Source organism: Astatotilapia calliptera, chromosome 9, assembly GCF_900246225.1.
Source record: "Astatotilapia calliptera chromosome 9, fAstCal1.2, whole genome shotgun sequence".
Taxonomy (NCBI): Eukaryota; Metazoa; Chordata; class Actinopteri; order Cichliformes; family Cichlidae; genus Astatotilapia; species Astatotilapia calliptera.
In genome coordinates this window covers 24,052,079-24,072,235 of record NC_039310.1, presented here as the reverse complement: position 1 = coordinate 24,072,235, position 20,157 = coordinate 24,052,079, and the positions used below count along the sequence as shown (strand labels likewise).

The 20,157-nt window shown below is 39.9% G+C and overlaps 1 protein-coding gene across 1 annotated transcript in view; it reads left to right on the top strand.

Moving 5' to 3' along the window:
• tmtopsb (teleost multiple tissue opsin b) overlaps positions 1-20,157 on the top strand; it is a 43,259-nt gene continuing 23,102 nt past the window's right edge. Inside the window, exons 1-2 of the mRNA XM_026180818.1 lie at positions 1-642; positions 14,010-14,338. Of these exons, the coding sequence (XP_026036603.1) occupies positions 261-642; positions 14,010-14,338 (711 nt within the window). The 5' untranslated portion in view covers positions 1-260. The remainder of the gene's footprint in view (positions 643-14,009; positions 14,339-20,157) is intronic.

Here is a 20,157-nt window from a genome sequence, read left to right as displayed (position 1 = left end):
CCTCTCCGGAGCGCACGGTGGAGGGGCGGGTCTAACGGGACAGAGCATCTCTTCTCCTCATTCATTCGCAAAGTGTCTCTCTCAGACTAGAAAGTAGATTACTTACAGAAATTACCCCCTTGCCTTACCTTCATGCGCGCAGACTGTGGAGACATCCGTACGCCTTCGCCTCTCCAGATGAGTGAAAAGCACCGAGACCGGATGGTTCCCTCCCGAGGTACAAACTTCCGACTGGTGCAAACTTCGCGGCTCATCCCGGTATGATAATTTCCAACTTGAGCCTGAGCTGCGCGCACTGTCCCGAGGGAGTAGCCTGCAGCACTGAGGCGACGGACGCGTACGAGGAGGTATCCGGTTCCCTGCCCCCTCCGTCCCTGAGCCCGACTGGGCACCTTGTGGTGGCGGTGTGCCTGGGCTTCATCGGCACTTTCGGGTTTCTCAGTAACTTCCTGGTGCTCACGCTGTTCTGCCGGTACCGGGCTCTGCGCACGCCCATGAATCTCATGCTGGTGAGCATCTCCGCGAGCGACCTGCTGGTTAGTGTGCTGGGGACTCCGTTCAGCTTCGCAGCCAGCACCCAGGGGCGGTGGTTGATCGGACGCGCTGGGTGCGTTTGGTATGGGTTCGTTAACTCATGTTTGGGTAAGAATATTTATTATTATCATTATTAATAATTTATTATTTTTATAATTATTTTAATTAATATGTTTCATTGGAGAATGAATGGCCAAAACAACAGAAGTATTTCTTTTAATTTCTTTTAATGTCTAATCTTCGCTTTCCTTTTATTTCCCCTCAACAAAAATCGAAATACTTATTGCATCGTATTCTGTTGCCTGTCAGACCGGGTCTGTTTATAATTTCATACAATTTTCGTCTTTTCCCAACAAATTTAGCCTGTGTGAAAATCTCATGTCATCATCATTTTTATCCAAAGCTGTTTCACAGGCAAAATTAAATGGCAGCTTGCAATGCATTCCTCGACTGCAGCAATGGGCAATAGAAATTCGGCATGATTAACAGCTTAATTTTCCAGGTAATTTCATAAAACGATTAATATTAATTAAAGGTAATTCGAGTTTTGTTATGAAGGCATCATCTGATGGTGGTGTGCTTCCAAACTTCCCTTACAGGGACATAAATAATGCGATCTGGTGAAGAGGACTCTGTAGCTAGATTTTTTTTTTCATTTTTTTGCAGGGAGAAGATGATTGGCGTTGAAAAGATGAACGCTAAAATAAACATAAAACATGGAAAAAGCATTTCTGATCGCATTACGCAATAAATCTGCTCTTGTAAGGCTCTTATCTGGATCCTCAGAGGTCTTGTCTCAGATTTGTGCGCACAGGACTGTTGACAGAGCTGGGATCAAACCAGTGACCTTTCGGTTTCGGGGCAATCACTGTAATTACTGTCTGGGATTGATTGATTGATGTCAGCCCCATGTTCACAAACCAAAGAATCCTGATTTTCTACCCACTGGAGCGATGAAAACCAGGGAAGAACACCAGGATGATTGGGAGGTGATCCTGCTGTGCCAGACTTTTTTCTCTCCCCTGAATGCAGATGTTCTTCTTTTGCACTAAAGGGACTTTCAAGTTTTAAGTGAACAATCAGCCTGCCCATAGACTTGAATACAGACCTGTCTTCACCTGTAAAGAGAGAGAACAAAAATGTCACTATAAAACCAGTTGTTTTCTCTAAGGAGTCTTGACAGCAAAGTTTGAGTGCTATTAAATGTGATGTTTCATTTGTGAAGTCTGAATTTGCAAGAATGTGCTGTTCCCCTTAATTTATGTGGTTTGTCTGTGGAGTTTGGAGTGAAGTTTGGGAAGATTTTGGCAGTTTTCTCTTTACACCTTGACTTGAACATAGATGTAGTAAGCTGTTGCCGTTTCATCTGTGGAGTCTGAACTTGCTGTAAAGTTAAGTACGCTGCTGTTGCTCTTTATTTAGCTGTTTTCATGGTGGAGCCTGGACTTTCAGGGAGGTGCACTGAGATGTTGTTGTTGATGTTGAGATGATGTTGCTCTTAAATCTCTTCTCACTTAGAAGTTTGGAATTCAAGCAGTGTAAGGTGCAGCAGGATGTTGCTGTCACCTCTAAATATATTGTTTTACCTTCTGAGTCTGCACTTGGAGGAAGGTGCAGTACAATATTGCACTTGACTCAGCCATTTTATGAGTAGTCTAGTGTGATATAAGGTGCTCTACGGTGGTATTGTTTTCTCTTTGGAGTCAGGACGGTTTAGTGAAGTCAGTTGTCAAATCTCTTAAATTAAATTACTTTTTTATGGAGTCTGTCACTCTTAAATCTGCCGTTTTCTCTTTGGAGTCCTGACCTGCAGCATAGTTTCTCCCCCCTCAAACCACTTTCAATCTGGCCTGTGTTTTCTCATCTTTTCCCCACTGACCCAGCTCAACTTCACAGTTACTGGCCTGGTCAGCAGCTGCTCAATAAAGCCCTGGATGCTACAAGCATCGTCTTCTATAATCTATAACCTATACCTATATAGGTAATCAGAGCAGGTAACCTATATAGGTTATAGATATATAACCAGTTTTCTGGTTATATATCTATAACCAGAAAACTGAGCACTTAAGTTTGGACTATAATTTTTTCCACTGGTGCACGTTCAGGAACAACTGTGGAATAAACAAGCAATAACCAAGAGGATCAAAACTGTACGTAATGGGATCAAAGGGTTGTCTGAAAAATTACACACACAAAAAAAAAACCCTTGAGTGAGATGCTTCAGAGATGTTTCAGAGATGGGCACCCTGACATCAAAGAATTGAGTTGGGAGTGATTGATGACTTTTTGGTTTGAATTGATCAGACAAGTGGAAAAACAAGGAAATGTGCAGCCCAGTATGGACAGACGGTAACCTCACATCATACTGAGTGAGGCTTGTGGTATTTATTTATAAAATGCTGTGGGATTTGTTTCTTTCATCTCGAAGAGGAGTCAGAGCTCAAGCTAGACTGTTTTCTGGTGGAATAAAAGGGAACTCGAGGAGGAGCTTCAACTTGAATTGTGTTGTCTCTTTAGAATAAATAGTTAGATATAACCCAACAAACATCACTGCCTGCATTTCACAGAAAAGTAATCTTTTCAGATGCTTGGAAAGACCTTATTTCTGGCAAAACTGAGGTACTTGTGTTTGACCCTGACAATTTTTCTAAGGAGGTCAGTCATTACACCGGCTCCCACTCCAGCAATATCATATCATCTGCTAAGAGCCTTGGTATCATGTTTCATCAGTATTTGCATTTTGAATCTCATATCTAATCCAGTCTTGTTGCCTTCATTTAAGAAACATCACAAAAAACAAACCTCAATGATCAACTAGCCTGTGTCAAACAGGCCCAAACTCAGCAGCTAGGCTCCTAACAAGCCTGGGAAATTCAGAATTTTAAAGTTTCATTAATAACATGTAAAGACCTAAACGACAGGCATGTATACCAGGCCTGCTGAGATTTTATTCCAACATTTGGCCTCTCCAATCATCTGATCATCTGTTTCATGCTTTTATTTTAAGAGGTGACCACGCTTTTGAAGTTGGAGCTCCTTCACTTTGGAACAGGCTGGCTTAATTTAATTTTAAACATCTGCTGAAAACTCATTTTGACTCATTTTCTTAATCGTTCTGCTCTTTACTTTTAGCTCTTGTTCTTGTATGTGTGAAAGTGTGCATGCAAGAATGAATGTAGGATTGTATGTTTGACTGTGTGGACATGTATACTTATCTTTAATCTTTAATGTGTGGTTTTATCCCAAATATAAAGTAATAATGTTAAAAAAAATCTATATACATAAATTTGTTATTATTATCTAAAAAAAAGATTAGTGGATGCTTTAACATGACATTTGATTTGGTTATGATTTGATAGTAATCACATTTACAGAGCACCTACTTGGGTACACAGACTCATAGCTCCATATGCACTGTGAATTTATTTATACCTGCAACTTGAAGATCAGAGCTTATTGTCTGCATGCTGTGATGTCATGGTGTTGCAGTAGTGGGTTCCAACTTTCTGTTTTTTGAGGAGTTTGCAAAGATCAGAGCATTCCTATAGGCTCAAATTGTGGTCATAAATATTTTGTACTTGTAAATCGGTTTTGTACTTGTAAATCGGTTTTGTACTTGTAAATCAGGATTTATATGTGAAAAAAAAGAATTTGTGTGTGGACTTAGCCAAAATAAATACGTGTGAAACTCTGTAAGTTACAAAAACGAATTTTGACCCTATTTTTCCTCCTTTCATCTGATTGGTCAATGTCATGTCAATCACAAATTTTACTATCCAATCAGAGAACAGATTGGTTTGGCTGTCGGAGGGGCGCTTTTTTGAACTGCAGGTCCTTGAAGGGTAATACAGTTTGAAGCTGGAGGATCTCTATATAAATATCCGATAGAAGCGAGGTCCCATAACTTTCAGCAGCTGTTGAAAGGGTAAAGTTGTGGTATATCAGTGGTTAGAAATACCATTATTACTTTAGGATTAGTTTAACACAAAGTCAGACCCAGGACCATGGCTGTGAGTCACAGTGCGCAGCATAAAGGTCCTTTCACATCGGATGCAGGATGTGCTGCTAATGCTAACTAAAAGCAAAGGCGCTGGCTGCTGAGCTCTGTGGGTTTTTGCAGCAGCTCTACCTGTACTAGATGCACCTGCTCCTTGTCGTTTCTATCTCTGACTTTATGTTCTCTATAAGAGTTTTTTTTTTTTTTTTTTTCCAGTTCTTCAAATGTTCAATAAAAACATGTATGCTAATTCATAACGAAGAAAGCTTTGTAACTATCCCCACTAGTGAAGACTCTCATTTCCAAAACACTGCCCCCCCTCCCCCGCGGTTCGCAGCGCTGTTGAAAAGGCTGTGGAAGTCCCTGTATTAAGCACATAAACCTGCGACACAAAAATCACCAAACCACCACAGACTGTTTTCCTTCGTGGTGATGAAGGAAAACGCTGGGCTGGCATGTAAAAGGGCATTTATTCCCTTCAAGGACCTGAAGCTCCATAAAGTAGGGGTGCAACGATATTGGTATCGATATTGAACCGTTCGATACAGTGCTTTCGGTTCGGTACGCATATGTATCGAACAATACAACATTTGTAATTTATTTTATCAATTTTCCTTCTGACGATGCTGTCTGTGTTGAGCGCTCAGTGAATCTGCGTTAGACTACTCCGCCTAGGCTGCACTGTCCAGCGCAGATCCACTGAGCGCTCAACACAGACAGCATCGTCAGAAGGAAGAGGGCAGGGCACCTCCCCCACCCTCATTCAGATCTGGCGTTTGGAATTATTTTGGTTTTCATGTGACGTATGACCCTGAAGGTAAGCGAGTCATGGACTAAAGTAAAACAGTATGTTGGATGTGCCATGCAATGCTCAATTACATGGGTGGGAGCTAGTGTGTTAGCGCAGTTAGCTCGTTAACGTGTTGGCCGTCTAGCCCCATGCACGGAGCTATCAGCGGTAGCTCGTTAACGGAGATTTGCCGTGTTGTGGCGTTAAGGTCATTTCAACGAGATTAACCTGAAAGCACTAGTGGGAACACAACGAATATGACTGCACATTTACGCCGACATCATCCTAGTGCAAAGACAAGTGGAAGCAGACAAAAAAAAGCAAGCATGCTACTAACTTTAGCCGAGTCATTTAGACAGCTGTTAGCACATGATTCTCCTTATGCTGCTGAGAATATAGCCCAGAAGAAGCGGATAGTATAGCTTTTATTTTGGAAAGAGACATTTCTCTGTAATAAACTCTCTTTTCCAAAGATGAGTGATTCCTCAATCAGACACAGGGCTTGCAATATCGCTAGCCCGACATCCCAGAGCTAGCGATTTTTTCAGTCGGGCTACCAAAATCTATCTCTTCCCTGCCCGTCGGGCTATTGTAGGAAAAATATATGTCAATGCTTTTGCATTCTTTCAGAAATGTAGCTGGGTAATTATGTCATTGGCATCGGTGAGCCACTGTCAATATGTGACATATTGAAGTCGCGTTTGAATTTGCGCTTGTTTTTTTGCTTTCACTTTGCAATCGTGCGAACTGTGTATAGAGAGCGACAGCACTGATCTGTGAGTGATGATAATTTGTGCACCAATTCCTCTGACATCGTCTTATTAATCGTTAGCTTACTATGCAAACATGAAGCAGCAAGCTTAAACATGTGAGAGGTTGATCGCGCAGAGAATCGCTGAGCTTATGTGAGTGAGTGTGTAAAAGCATTTCAGTTCTGCTGAGCCAAATAAGACAGGTCAGGGTGAAGAAGTGACAGCCAAAGAAAAGCTTACCACAAAACGGAGAAGTTATGACAAATCAGACTATAAGGCAAAAAGAAAGTGCAGCTTTATGGTTTCATGGACAAAAGAATTTCTGTGGCTGCAATATGATGAGCTAAATAACCAGGGCTGCACATAAGTGGTCCGCAGGTGTGCATTCGCTGTCAAAATAAAAAACACGCACAAGGGTTAGGGTTAAATTTAAAAACTGTACTTTTGAGTTAAAATATATATTTATAATTTTAATAAATGACAAATTAAAAATGCATGAACATTTTTTGTATCGAAAAAATATCGAACCGTGACACCAAAGTATCGAACCGAACCGAACCGTGAATTTTGTGTATCGTTGCACCCCTACCATAAAGCACCCCTCCAATAGCCAAACCCATCTGTTCTCTGATTGGATAGTTAAATTTGTGATTGACATGACATTGGCCAATCAGATCAAAGGAAGAAAAGTCGGGTCAAAATTCGTACTTGTAACTTGCAGAGTTTCGCACGTATTTTTTGGCTAAGTCCACACACAAATCTTTTTTACACACACACAAATTCTTTTTACACATACAAATCCTGATTTACAAGTACAAAATATTTATGACCACAATTTGAGCCCATACATTCCCTTTCACTTTTCAACTACATATCAATCTTTTCAATGAGTTTCTGCTGGTGAAAATCTATTTGTATTCAGTGGATTAAATATTTGCAACAGCTTAACAAATTTCAGCAATTTGTTTGCATGTAAGAAGCTTCATACTGTTGAAATGCAGTGGCACAAAGTGATGGCAGAGTTCTGTTGTGCACTTCAATTGCTACAAATCTTACCAGCCTGCATTAGAAGCAGCTCCAACTAAAAAAAACTAAATAACTGAATTGAAGAAATAAATAAGAACTACCTTTATTTATCCGAGTGTTACTAGAAATATGTATTAAACTGGATACAGCAAAATTTATAGGTCTAGAAATAAGCTACTCAGTTTGTCGAGACTGATGTGAAAACAGAGCTGAGACCTAATTTCATCCCCTGTCTGGGTGAGCTGAGGTGAAATTCTGTCTGTTTTTTAATTCGCTAATGAGACATTGTCTGTTCTGATGCACGCACAGCAGAGCTACAGTGGTGATGGTTAGCAGGCTTGTCATCAAGCCTCATCAGGTCACTTTTGCTGGAATAAGGTCATTCTCATGAAGTCACTGACAACCATTTTCTCTTTTTCTCTGTCTTTTGTTGTTGTTTTGTTTCTCTGTGAACAAGCCAACACTGATTAATGGGCAAGCTATTGGAAGTGTATAATTGGGTAACAGACATGGGAAAGACTTTCTATGGCTTTAATTGTAAGTTTATTGGATGTTTGTGCTCTTGTGAACCTGCTTTAATGCACAAACGTGTGCATGTTATTCAAGAAATTATACTCAGATCAGATTAACTGTGTTGGGGGAATGAATCATTTTCTGAAAGAAATGTGGAAGTAGTGCTAATGTCACTTATATTCCACCAGTCTGTGTCAACTTTGGCACTGAACATTTTTTCTGTTGCAGATTAAACATATTTGACAGATGAAGTGAATGACATTGATCACTTTGTTATAACAACTCCTGTGGTTTTAGAATTCATATGGATGTGACTTTGCCACTTATCACTCATTGAGAGAGCCTCAATGTTATACAGTCTTTAAGACAGATACAGATATTTGGTGATTTCAAAATCAGATATTTAGATATATGTTCAATTTTTTGTCTTTGACACAAAACATACACAAATTTGAGGGAAAGCTATTTGTGTATGCAACAGAGACTGCCCTCTGGTGGACAAATGATGCAACATCATTGAAGGGGTTGAAGGGTGTTTCTCTAATTTACTTTTTCAATTTTCTCTTATTAGCGTTTATAAATGCTGATGCCAAATAGCTAATATCAGCTAAATCAATATGCGGATGAATCAGTTGGGCTGTAGACAGCAGTGGCTGCCCCCAACTGTTCAGTGGGACAAACTACAACAACACAAAAACTGCTCAGGACCACCTGGAGGTGCTCAAGGCAACGGCACACCAAAGATTTCACGAATGCACTGGAATAAGCCCGACCCACAAAAGCTGAACTTACAGGAGTCATTAGCAATTAATATTGTAGTTGCCAGCTTGAGTCATACTTAGTGGACCTGTTACAATCATTTCCAGCTAAATCCACTCTTAATATCATCACAGAGCCAAGAATAGAAAAAACAGTCTGAAACTGAGTTTGAAGCCTGAGTTTTTAGATTACTCTCACATATAGAAAAGTCTCCACTTCAGAGGTAAAACATTTAGTGGTCTAATGGATTTGTTATATCTGTGGAAACTTTTCTCTTCTTTTCTTTTCCCTATTCTTTTAATCTAATAGTGCTTATATTACAATTTTACAATACGTCCCCTGTTTAAAGTTTGCAGATGACATGACATTTGCTCTCAGAAATGTGGTGGCAGAAATCAGACTCATAGAATCTCCTAACCTGATCAGAGAAACCAGGTTAGGTATTTACATAATACTGAAGGAATTGCATACAGTAAACATAGTGCTGCATGTTGTGCTGAGGTGGCAGTGATGGGTAATGCAGAGAAATGAAGAAAAAAAATTATGTCAGCTGGAGTGTACGAGGAAGATGGATGGAAAGAGACAGCAGGAGTGAGATGAAGAAGGAGAAAGAGAGAGTGAGACAAAGGAAAAGAATGAGAAGAAAAAAGACAATGAAAGATGATTAGCTCCTGTGCTGACTCAGGCTTGGAACGTGGGGTCATTCATTTTACCATAAATCTATTCCACACTAGTATGGAGTTGGATGGGGAAGAATCGGGCCTCAGGTGAAAATCCCATTAAAATGCATGTTGCAGAATCAGAGTGGGCCAAGTTTGAATCAAAGCCAACTTTTAGGGGTTGATATCCTAACCAGGCTCCAAATGCAGACTGTGCAGTCAATATAGGAAATGAATGGAAGATTTGTTGCCTTTAGAAGTTGCCCAGTTGCTGAGGTGGCAGACCATTCATATGAAGAGAATCCACTATATATTTACCAGAGTGTATTGTTTACCGGAGATTATGCAATTAATTTCTTTCCACAATACTCATTTGGTTTTCTTGTCCTTTTCATGAGCTTTTATATTGCTTCCTAAAACAACAGTAAGATCAATGCTATACTTTTACTGTGCAAATAGATTGAATAATTATATAAAATATGAAAGAAATCACACTACAGAGAGTATTTAGAAGTGTTTTAGGGGTGGGGGGGAGGGAAGTAACCAATAAGATGAGTGTGGCGCAAGTATTAGATTTAACAGGTGACCCTTTTGGATGGATAGATGTCAGTGGTTCTTTCAGCTTGTCCCCCTTGTTTCTTTGGCAAATGACACGTGGACAGTGTTGCCAGCAGAAAGCCTCTTCTCTCTTAGAAGAGGTTGAAAGCACAGCTTAGGTTTTCAAAGTTGCATCCAAACAAAGATTTCTGTATCTTCTGTATCTCCTTTGGAAAGACAAGCCCAAAGTGGAGATGCTTGTCCATCATGCACAGCCTCACTTTTGGAGTAAGCCAAACTCAGCATGTCAGCACAAATATAGTGTGGTGGTGGAGGGATGTTGGGGTCGCTTTGCAGCCATAGAACCTGGGCAATTTGCAGTCACTGAGTTGACCATTAAGTCCTCTGTATGCCAAAGTGTTCTAGAGGCCATCTGCCTGACAGCTAAAGCCTGGCCCATGCATCAGAACAATGATCCTGAGCACAGCAACAAATCTACAACAGAATGACTTAAAAAGAAAAGAAGGTGTTGCAATGAAACAGTCAAAGTCTACTCCTCAATCATAGTGAAATGCTGTGGTGGGACCTTAAGAGAAATGTGAAAAAAGTCATACAGAAAGAAAATATGGGCTAGAGTTCACATAACTGTACATTTAAGAATATTACAAGCTTCATTTATTAATTTCATTTAATTACATTTTTTAATCAGATGTTGGACACTGGAGTCAATTGTAAATTACCTAAGAACTCAAAGAGATGAGAATAGGCCTGGCTCAGGAGTCAACCTTATGCCTAATGAGATGCTGGGTTTTTGTTGTTGTTGTTGTTGTTGTTTTAATTTGTGGATGTTGAGTTTACCGAACTGCAGAATTTCACTCTTAAATGTTTTGCTATCAGCCTTGTTTGTACTTTGTCCTTTGGGGGCTGTTGTATTAAAGGATGTAAGCCTTTTCTCCCTGCGACTGTGAACTGGATAAGCAGTTAAGAAAACTGATGGATGGAAGTCTTTTTCATTAAGAAAAAAAAAACACAGAGGGAGGTAAAGAAAAAATTATTATTATTTTTCCTTGTCCAATTTTATTGTTATTCAAAAATAATCTTTATCTGTATGGCTCCTTTAGTGCAGGTTAATGTTGACACTAATGGTTAAACGTAATCAGCAATACAATATTATTATCTCACAAACAGCTTCTTCCCCTGAGCCATTCAGAGTGCCAACAAACACTATCCCCCACCCCCCTCTCCTCCCTACTCACCTCACCAATCTGAGCCACGGTGTGAGCACCCCTCATCACTCAGGCCACACACATACAGACTCTATACTCAGACCAGGTTCTTTGCACTGCTTCCAACACTTTGTTCGCCAATTTGTGTCTTTTCTATGGTGTGCCTTTCTCTTATTTTGTGTGTAGGAGTCTCAGCCATTGCCTTGAGAAGGAAAAGTGGAAGAGCTTCTAGGTCAGTTATGTAGGAATTTTCCAACTGGGATGAAACCCCAGGGCAGATGCAGAACATGCCATGGAGGGTTTGTCTCTAGGCTAGAATGGTGGGGACAGAGTGGGAAAAGTCTTCTGAGACTTCCTCTGGTGGAAAATGGATGAGTGGATTGGGGGAAGTGTTCTCTCTAAACAGAGACAGACTGCTGCTGTGATGATACGGCTGTCACTATGACTTTAACCATGACTAAGATTTATTAGTTATGATTCTTGCTCTGATTATTTTTTTTAATGAGTCTGACTCTGTATGTATGCAGAGATGGTTTATTGTGTTGAAGCTACTGTATGTCGGCAACATAATGAAGCACACAGGTTCAGACAGTAACAGCTGGATGTGTCCGTGGATGCCACCACATCAGCTGCTGGGTGAAGCAGCTGCAGCTGTGTTCACAATCAGTAGCTGCACACTGTTGGAGGCGATCCTTTTAAAATGAGGAGTGAGCACAAAATCCACAAATAATAATATTAATAATAATGGATTGCATTTATATAGCACTTTTCGGGGCCCTCAAAGCGCTTTACAATTCCACTATTCATTCACTCTCACATTCACACACTGGTGGAGGCAAACTACAGTTGTAGCTACAGCTGCTCTGGGGCAGACTGACAAAGTGTAACATTAACCATTCTTTGCAATGTATCAGCAGATTGCTTCCCTGAACGTGGTACACAGTACCACAAACTCACACAAGCTGTTTAGATCATTTTTATAAAACACTACTGCTGCACTCTGAAAAAATACATTTTTAGGGTAAAAACATTAAAGAAATGCAAAGCCAACCTGGCCAAAGAACTGACTTTGGAGACCCCTAGTGGCGACTTTAAATATATGGCAATTAAAATATTTGTTTTCATTTTTTTTTTAGTGTGTTGGCTTTTATCAAGAACTTTAAACTGATATTTTTTTGTTTTTGTCTTAGTACAGAGTGTAATGAAGTCTCTGTCTGACCTGGAAAACTACACATCTGAAGTGTCCATGCTTTATCTAGCCAGTAATGAAAAGTGAGAGCTCTCACTCCCTCTTCAGCCACCTGAAAACACACACACACACACACACACACACACACACACACACACGCACGCACACACACACACACATCTTTCACAAGACATGCCAGCACCAAATCATTTCCATTATTTTCAAGACACTCACCCTTTGCTATTCCTCTCAACACATCATGCGCCCAGCCCCGGTGTGCTGTCCACGCCAACATGGCATGGTTTCAGCCAATCAGAAGGCTTCATTATGCATTAAGGCACTCTGATTGCCTGTAATCAAAGTCTCTTTCCCAAGCAGACTCAGCATAATGGAGGTAAAGTGCCTCTGCACCAGTACTTTCGCCTGTATGTGTTGATTAGCTCTGATTTAAGACTTAACTCACTTCAGCAACAATTTTCTTTCATCAATCTGCAGTTAACACAGAGGAAAGACAGCACATGGCTGTGCTGTCTGCAAATCAGTGTTTCTGTAAGTGGTGTTTCTTTTTTTCATTTTTTGGTGTGAACAGGTTGTGATGATATTTTAAACTACTAGAGGATACAACGACTCAGGGTTTGTATCAGTCCACGACACAACTTCTGCTGTTGAATAAACTCCATTTTCAGTTAACTGAAAGTTTCCCAAATGAATTAGAGCTACTCGGTTGACAATGATTAAAACTGTCAATAAATAATCTATCAGTTGTTTAGGCTAATTTGCTTTCTTTTCTTAACCAAAGAATATATTGACTATGATTTGATTTTATTGTGTTGGTCAGAAAAAAGAAGCATTTAAAGATCTTTTGAGGTTTCGTTAAATTGTGATGCAATGCGTGTTTCCAGTGTTGTTTGTCAATTAACTAAGACATTCTCCTCTGTGAAGAAAAAGTTCTTCAAAAGTCCTTTTAGTTTTTTAGTGTTTTCTGGTTATCATGAAACCAATCTTCAGATTGAGCTTGAATGGAAATGACTACCTGCAGTTCGAATAGTCAGTGTTCAGTAGTTTTTTACTTACTGCCAGTAGCACAAAATCAAAACATTGAACTGAAAAAGAGGGAAAAAAACAGTATGCAAACTCTAGTTAACCAAAAGAAATGTGAGCATGTGTTGAATACTGCTATTTGGATTCTTTGTAACCCGTGTTTTTGTAGGTACAAATGATTGCCAAATGCTAAAAGTGATACAGAAGCACTCACTGAACGGGGGTATGTCTGATTGCACCTGCTCAAAACATGGCTGTGCAGAATGGATAGATTATAGGTTGCCGCTTTATCAAGAAGCAGTCATTGAAACAAGATTTTCTCACAGGAAAACAAAGGCAGAAACAATCAGTTTAATTTAAACATGGCCACCTATCTTTACCTTTCATACCATTTCAAAGACTTGTTTGAGGGTTAAACCTGGGATTACGAGGCATGGGAATTCATAAATATGAATGAATGTAGAAAGTCAAATAACAGTGAATGCGTTGTATGTGTGATCCTCCCACTACACCCAGAGTGGAGCAGGCTGAAGGCCCTGTAGTGGAAAGAAGTACATAAGCAAAGAGACAAAAACATTCTGATTCGGTTGACATATGATAATGCCTGAAGTAAACACGTGTGGATGAACAAAAAGCTCAAACCTTAGTGCGCTCCAAGATGTACAAATTGAAATTAATCTAGCAGGCCTTTGCCATCACAGTTACTGTAAAGCTTTCAAAGCAAATGCCAGCTAATGAAGTTCATTCTCCTCTGTTTGTGCCCCAGCAATGCAAAGTTAAACGCTATTAAGATGATCAAAGCGAGCGGAAAATTGACATGACTTCGTATCTAAATGTATCAATCAATAACTCTGAGGGAAACAGAACGCAGTTGCTCCAGTTCTGAAGAAAGCTTTTTCATTCTCCTCTGCTCACTGACTCCCAAAAGCCCAAAATTTGCTTGATATCTGGGTCTGACCACTTGTTCTGAACTTCTCCCTCCTCAGGTATTGTTTCCCTCATCTCATTGGCTGTTTTGTCCTACGAGCGCTACTGCACCATGATGGCGCAGACTATTGCAGACGGTAGAGACTTCCGCCCAACCCTGGCAGGGATCTGCTTCTCCTGGCTTTACTCCGTGGCCTGGACCGTGCCTCCGCTGCTGGGCTGGAGCAGATATGGTCCCGAGGGTCCCGGCACCACCTGCTCGGTTGACTGGAGGACACGTACGCCAAACAATATCTCCTACATCATCTGCCTGTTCACCTTCTGCCTCGTTCTGCCGTTCGGCGTCATCCTCTACTCCTACGGCAAGCTGCTGCACGCCATCAGACAGGTGCGAATCTGCAATATAAATGTTATGAGAGCGTTTGTTCCAAAGTGAGAAAATGAGCCTTTCGGGAAAAACAGAACACTAATTCTGTCATGAGATGTGACTGTCAAGACAGTTGTGTGGAAATGACCCAGATTTGAGATGAGACACCACAAGGTCATCTATACATTATGTGATTTATATGTAGAGCACAAGAGCGGCCCCTTATCTACGACTTCAATCGAATCACGAGTGTATCATAAGCCTCTCTTTACTGTATAGCCCGGGGCTGCAAAGCCGACAAGAGAGCGGGTAACATGAGTACAAACATTTCAAAGACTTGAGCTTGAAAGCTGAGAAATTTGAACCACCGATCAGGTTTGACTTTTCAACAACCGTCCATTAAAGCTGCCAACATCGTTTTCTTCTCTTGTCTTTAACTTTACGCCTTCGCTGCCGGTCGGGGAGGCTCGGGTCAAACTGCAGCTGTGAGTTTTCTTTTAAAAGCCTCTGAAGCCACATCATATGTGCCAGAGCATAATTGATACCTCGAAGCAAGAAAGAGCAGACAGAGAAAAATGGGAAATCATGACCTGAATTCTGGATGACAGTCATAAATTGTGTCTTCATATTGCTGCTGAGCCGGTGAACTGTTGTAACGGCTCCGGTTATGTCTGAAACTAGGTTGTGTGCTCAGTTCTGTTTTAAATATTAATGGTTTTATTTACACTACCAATCAGAGGTTTGGAGTTCCTCTAGTTCAAGCATTTTGTGTGTTGTGTATTGTCAACATATAGAAAGTACAGCATAGATATTTAAGATATCATCTCACATTTGACTTCTGTATTTATGACCTTGAAGGAGGTCAAATTCTAATAATTTTTCCTTAAAATTAAATACTACCTAGAGAGTGAACTTTGGAGGAGGTTTATGCTCTCAGAGTGCTTCTGGTTTGTTGTTTAAACATTTTCTAATAATTTATTTTGATGTAGTTTATTTATTTATTTTCAAAATGAGTTTAACTTCACATAATACAAACACAAACCACAGGACTATAACTTGGAGGAAAAAGCTGAAGATAAATTTCACACTTTAGGATTTAGAATATTATTATTCCCTTCAGGTGTAATCTTTCTATTTCCCTCCTCTCCTGGTTTAAAGTGCTTTGCTCTATGGATTAAACTAGGATTTTGTTGCTTATTTCCAGCTTCATTCTTTTTTAGCATTCTGCCTTATGCCCATATTAAATAGTTCTTGGCTTTTTGACACCATAAGGATCTAAGAGTGGAGAAAAGTAAGCTTCTGGGCCATAGGGATTTCCATTATTTAAAATAATGGAATTTCTGCTAATTTAAACTTAAATATAACTTCTGCATTATCTTGCTTACCACATACTGCTGTATTTATGAAAATACATCATTTTAATCAGACATAAGGGCAAGATATATATGCAAAGATAAAAAATGCCTCAATCATTCCAACAATAATGAGATTAAGTCTGCCTTGCACAGTGTTTTTACCAGCTAGTAGCATTAGCTACATCATCAGTGTGACATTATTACTCATATGTAAAATCCATATAACTTTAAAACGTAAGAGCACGAATCAGTGGACTGTAAAGCAAAATACTCCATTACCTGCCACATACAATCGTACTATACTTAGCACAGAAACAGATGACAAATGGTCATTCAAGATCTTCATGTAATAAAAAAACAACAACAATCAGGTAAATATTGTGATTGGTCAGTGAATATCAATAACTAGTAACAGTAACATTCAATATTTTAAAGCCTGACTTTGACTGATTTTCACATTAGAAAGCTGAAAATGGTAGTTTGGTAAGAAAAATGAAGAGCAGCACAGAGCTTCAGTCTGCAGCGTGGTGTTAATGACAAGATTATAGGCAACTGTCTCCATTACACACTGCTGAGGCACTTCATTAAACCTCGAGGATACAGGCTTTCACGCTCAGCGCCGGCTAACTGTAGCGCCGAAAACTCTTTATGGAAAAGCCCAAATAAAAAACAAACAAAAAACATGTGAATGTTATGAAAAATGTACAAGAGAAGGAACGCTGATTTGCCAATGTTTCTTTTACTTTTATTTCATTGCATGTAATATGGTGACCAGTGTTGGTCAAGTTACTTGAAAAAAGTAATCAGTAACTAATTACTGATTACTTCCCCCAAAACGTAATCCTGTTACTTTACTGATTACTTATTTTTAAAAGTAATTAATTACTTAGTTACTTAGTTACTTTTTAAAAACACAATTTACAACCTGAAAAGGTGATATAGCCCAATTCTACTTTTTCTGCACAATCCATCATACAAAATGTAATCAAATGGAAAAGTCCCTTTTTAAAACTTATTTTATTCGTTTTAATCTTTTAACTTTATGCATCAAGCAAAAATTTAATTATATGCAACATTCTCTGACTGGAAGAAATTTGTTTAATATTTAAACCTATTTTCTGCACACTCCAGCACATAAAATAATTTTTTTTGTGTGTTTACACTCACTCTTTCAAATAGATGCAAGTAAAACACAGCAGAAAATAAATAAAGTCAAAGACTAGCGGTCCTTTTGCTCTATTTTCACCTGTAAAGCAGGAGTTGGGTAGGCGGAGGTTTACCCTGGTGCAGGTGTGCCGCAGCGGTCAGTGGAAGACTCCGCGAGTTTCTCTGTGAATTTCCCATTACGTTGTAGCGCACTTGGTGCTTGCTTGGAAGTTTAGGGGTTTTTTTCGCTGTAAAAAGAAGTTTTCTTCCCACGCACAACGGACACTAATGTTTTTGTCACTTTTTATGGAATCAAACTCAAAGTAAGGTCAGTACTTCCACGCTTTAAATGCTGCATGCTCATACTCTCTCCTGCACTCGATATATTGTCCGTTGTTGATCTGCACACAGCTGTAGTCACGAACGTTGCACTTGCTTACGTCACTGTCATGAGACATTCTCGCAAAAAATCACGGTTTTAGTAACGCAGTAACGCAGCGTTCCTACGGGAAAGTAACGGTAATCTAATTACCGTTTTTGGAATAGTAATCCCTTACTTTACTCGTTACTTGAAAAAAGTAATCGGATTACAGTAACGCGTTACAAGTAACGCGTTACTGCCAATCTCTGATGGTGACACATGTTAACTTCTTTTTATTCATGAATATAAATACATTCTTCTTTTCAGGCTGATGGTGCCTGTCTGTAATATGTCGTTCTATTAGGGTCATTAATTAGGTTAAACATTATAATATTATGATTTTAACAATTTACACAGAAGCAGCTCCAAAGTAAGTTGTTCTTTAGGTGGAGAGATGGGATGAGTTACATACTCAAGGTCAGAGATGAGTTACTAAACCATATGGACCATATGATGGTGGGTGCATAACATAGAATCTTTGGATAAAACTTAACAGAAGTGGAGCCAGTGGGCTCCCTGCTCATTTGTAAGGATATTCTGTAAAGCAGATGGGGGTGGAGATGTGATATTGAGGTCCCACCTCCTCCTTCATGTTTAATAGCAATCTCACTGGGCAATCAAACTGGGCAAAATGTGAGGTACACCCTGAACAGCTCACCACTGTTGCAGGGCAAACACAGAGACATAGATGCCCATTCACATTCACATCTAGGGATATTTAACCCAGCATGCCTGTCTTTGGACTGTGAGACGAGGCTGCAGAACCCATGCAGGCACAAGTCCACACAGCTGGCTGGTGAATTTGAACACAGGGCCCTCCTATTGTGAACAAACAGTGCTCCCACTGTCCTACTGTTGTGTCATCTTTATGACATGCTGCAAAAATTGATTATTGACTACCCGACAAACAAGCTGCAGCATGTCAGACTGCGCAGAGCTGCACAGGGGGTTGTGCTGTCTCCATTCCTCCATTCCTGCTCACCATGCCACATATAGAAATAATCTGATTTTACAGTGGTTGAATGGGCAGTAGGAGTACAAAACACTTTTGAAGCATGTCAGAATGGGCATTTTTGTGTCTTCTGTATAGCATTAGTGTTGGGTTTAGGGTCATAATCTGTGATGATTGAAGGAAAAATGGGAAATATTTACAATAATCATCTGAAAATGTCTTTCACAAATATAAAACTAAGTGAAGATCATGTTGAGTGATTGAGCCTAACCCGTCAAATAGTTGAAATAAATTCATTTGAAAAAAGCAGCACGGTGGCACGGTGGTTAGCACTGTTGCCTCACAGCAGGAAGGTCCTGAGTTCAATTCCACCATCAGGACGGGTCTTTCTGTGTGGAGTTTGCATATTCTCCCCGTGTTTGCGTGGGTTCTCTCCGGGTACTCCGGCTTCCTCCCACCGTCCAAAGACATGCAGCTTGTGGGGATAGGTTAATTGGATAATACAAATTGCCACTAGGTGTGAATGGTTGTCTGTCCTTGTGTGTTGGCCCTGCGACAGACTGGCGATCTGTCCAGGGTGTACCCTGCCTCTCGCCCTATGACAGCTGGGATAGGCTCCAGCGCCCCCTGCAACCCTGAAAAGGATAAGCGGAAGCGAATGGATGGATGAAAAAATAATATAAATTAATTGATAAAACTATTTCCAAATCACTGCTGTAAATATTCTGCTTGTCTGTTTATACACAAACAATGGCTCCCTTAATTCTCCTTGTTCTCTTTCTGCATGGATGCCTGTTTGTCATTGCCTTCGTTGTGATGTATGTCCTTCATGTTAATCTGTGACAGCTACATGCACAGTGAGTCTAAGAATTAGGGTTGCCTCAGTCTTCGGCTGTGCATCATATGTCTTCACATTAACTGTGGGAACTGTTCGTTTCTATTAGCCCTGTGGGTGTTGTCTGTGTTGATGTTGTTTGCACAAGAATTTAATTTGCCACACCATTTGCTGGTTCATGTACCGTGCTTCTCTGGGTCTTTTCCATGCCTGCAAGCATAAGGAACTTTTTTTTACTAGTTGTTTGGAGCAGAGACTCAATTTAAGTGTAACTGTATGCAATAATCACTAGTTCAAATATTCTCTGTATTGCAGTGTTACCTGTGAGTAAGCGAAGAAGAAAATAGTTACACACCTTCACTGAAGTCTCAATAATGCAACTGTTTTGGTTGTATTAACATTAAAAGCATGACCCCATACTAAATGCAAACACGTCACATTGTAACTTTTCAAAGTCAGTCTTCTTCTGCATCGCTAACGTGGAGGCTGGTAATCTCTGGAGGTCACCATCAGTTGGCTTCCTTTTATCCATACTGAGATATTTCAACCCATCAGATGGATTGTCCCAAAAATATGTTGCAAATGTGCATGTTTGTTGTCCAAAGAGGATTAAACCTTATTACATTAACCATATCAGATTTCAAAGCATCATTTAAATTCACATTCTATCGTAAACTGTGATTAAATTCCTTAAGATATGGAGACAAGGAGTGGAGCAGTTGGTACAGATAAAGAAAGTGATGCTGCAGACTCGGTTACTTTATCAGTGACACCATCTGAATTAATTAAGCAGAGGAAAACGGGCCAGATGTAGTGAGAAGTCTCTTAGCATACTGCATCCTGTCAGTGATGGCAGGTACATTGATGGATGTAGGTGTAGAGAACAAGGACCCCCCCCCCCCAAAAAAAAAAAAACAAGCAGAGAGTATAGCTGAGCAGGAAGATGACTATTGAGATTGACAGCTGCGATATTTTTTTAATGTCGTTTTGGCAGTTACTGTATACACTCTGTTTTTTTAATGCCCTTCACAGTTTCCTGTGGTCGACACCAAGTCAAACCTGGATCATCTTACATAAACAGTTTTTTTTTGGTAATGATTAAGATTTTTTAGAAAACTGTGTCTGGTTTTA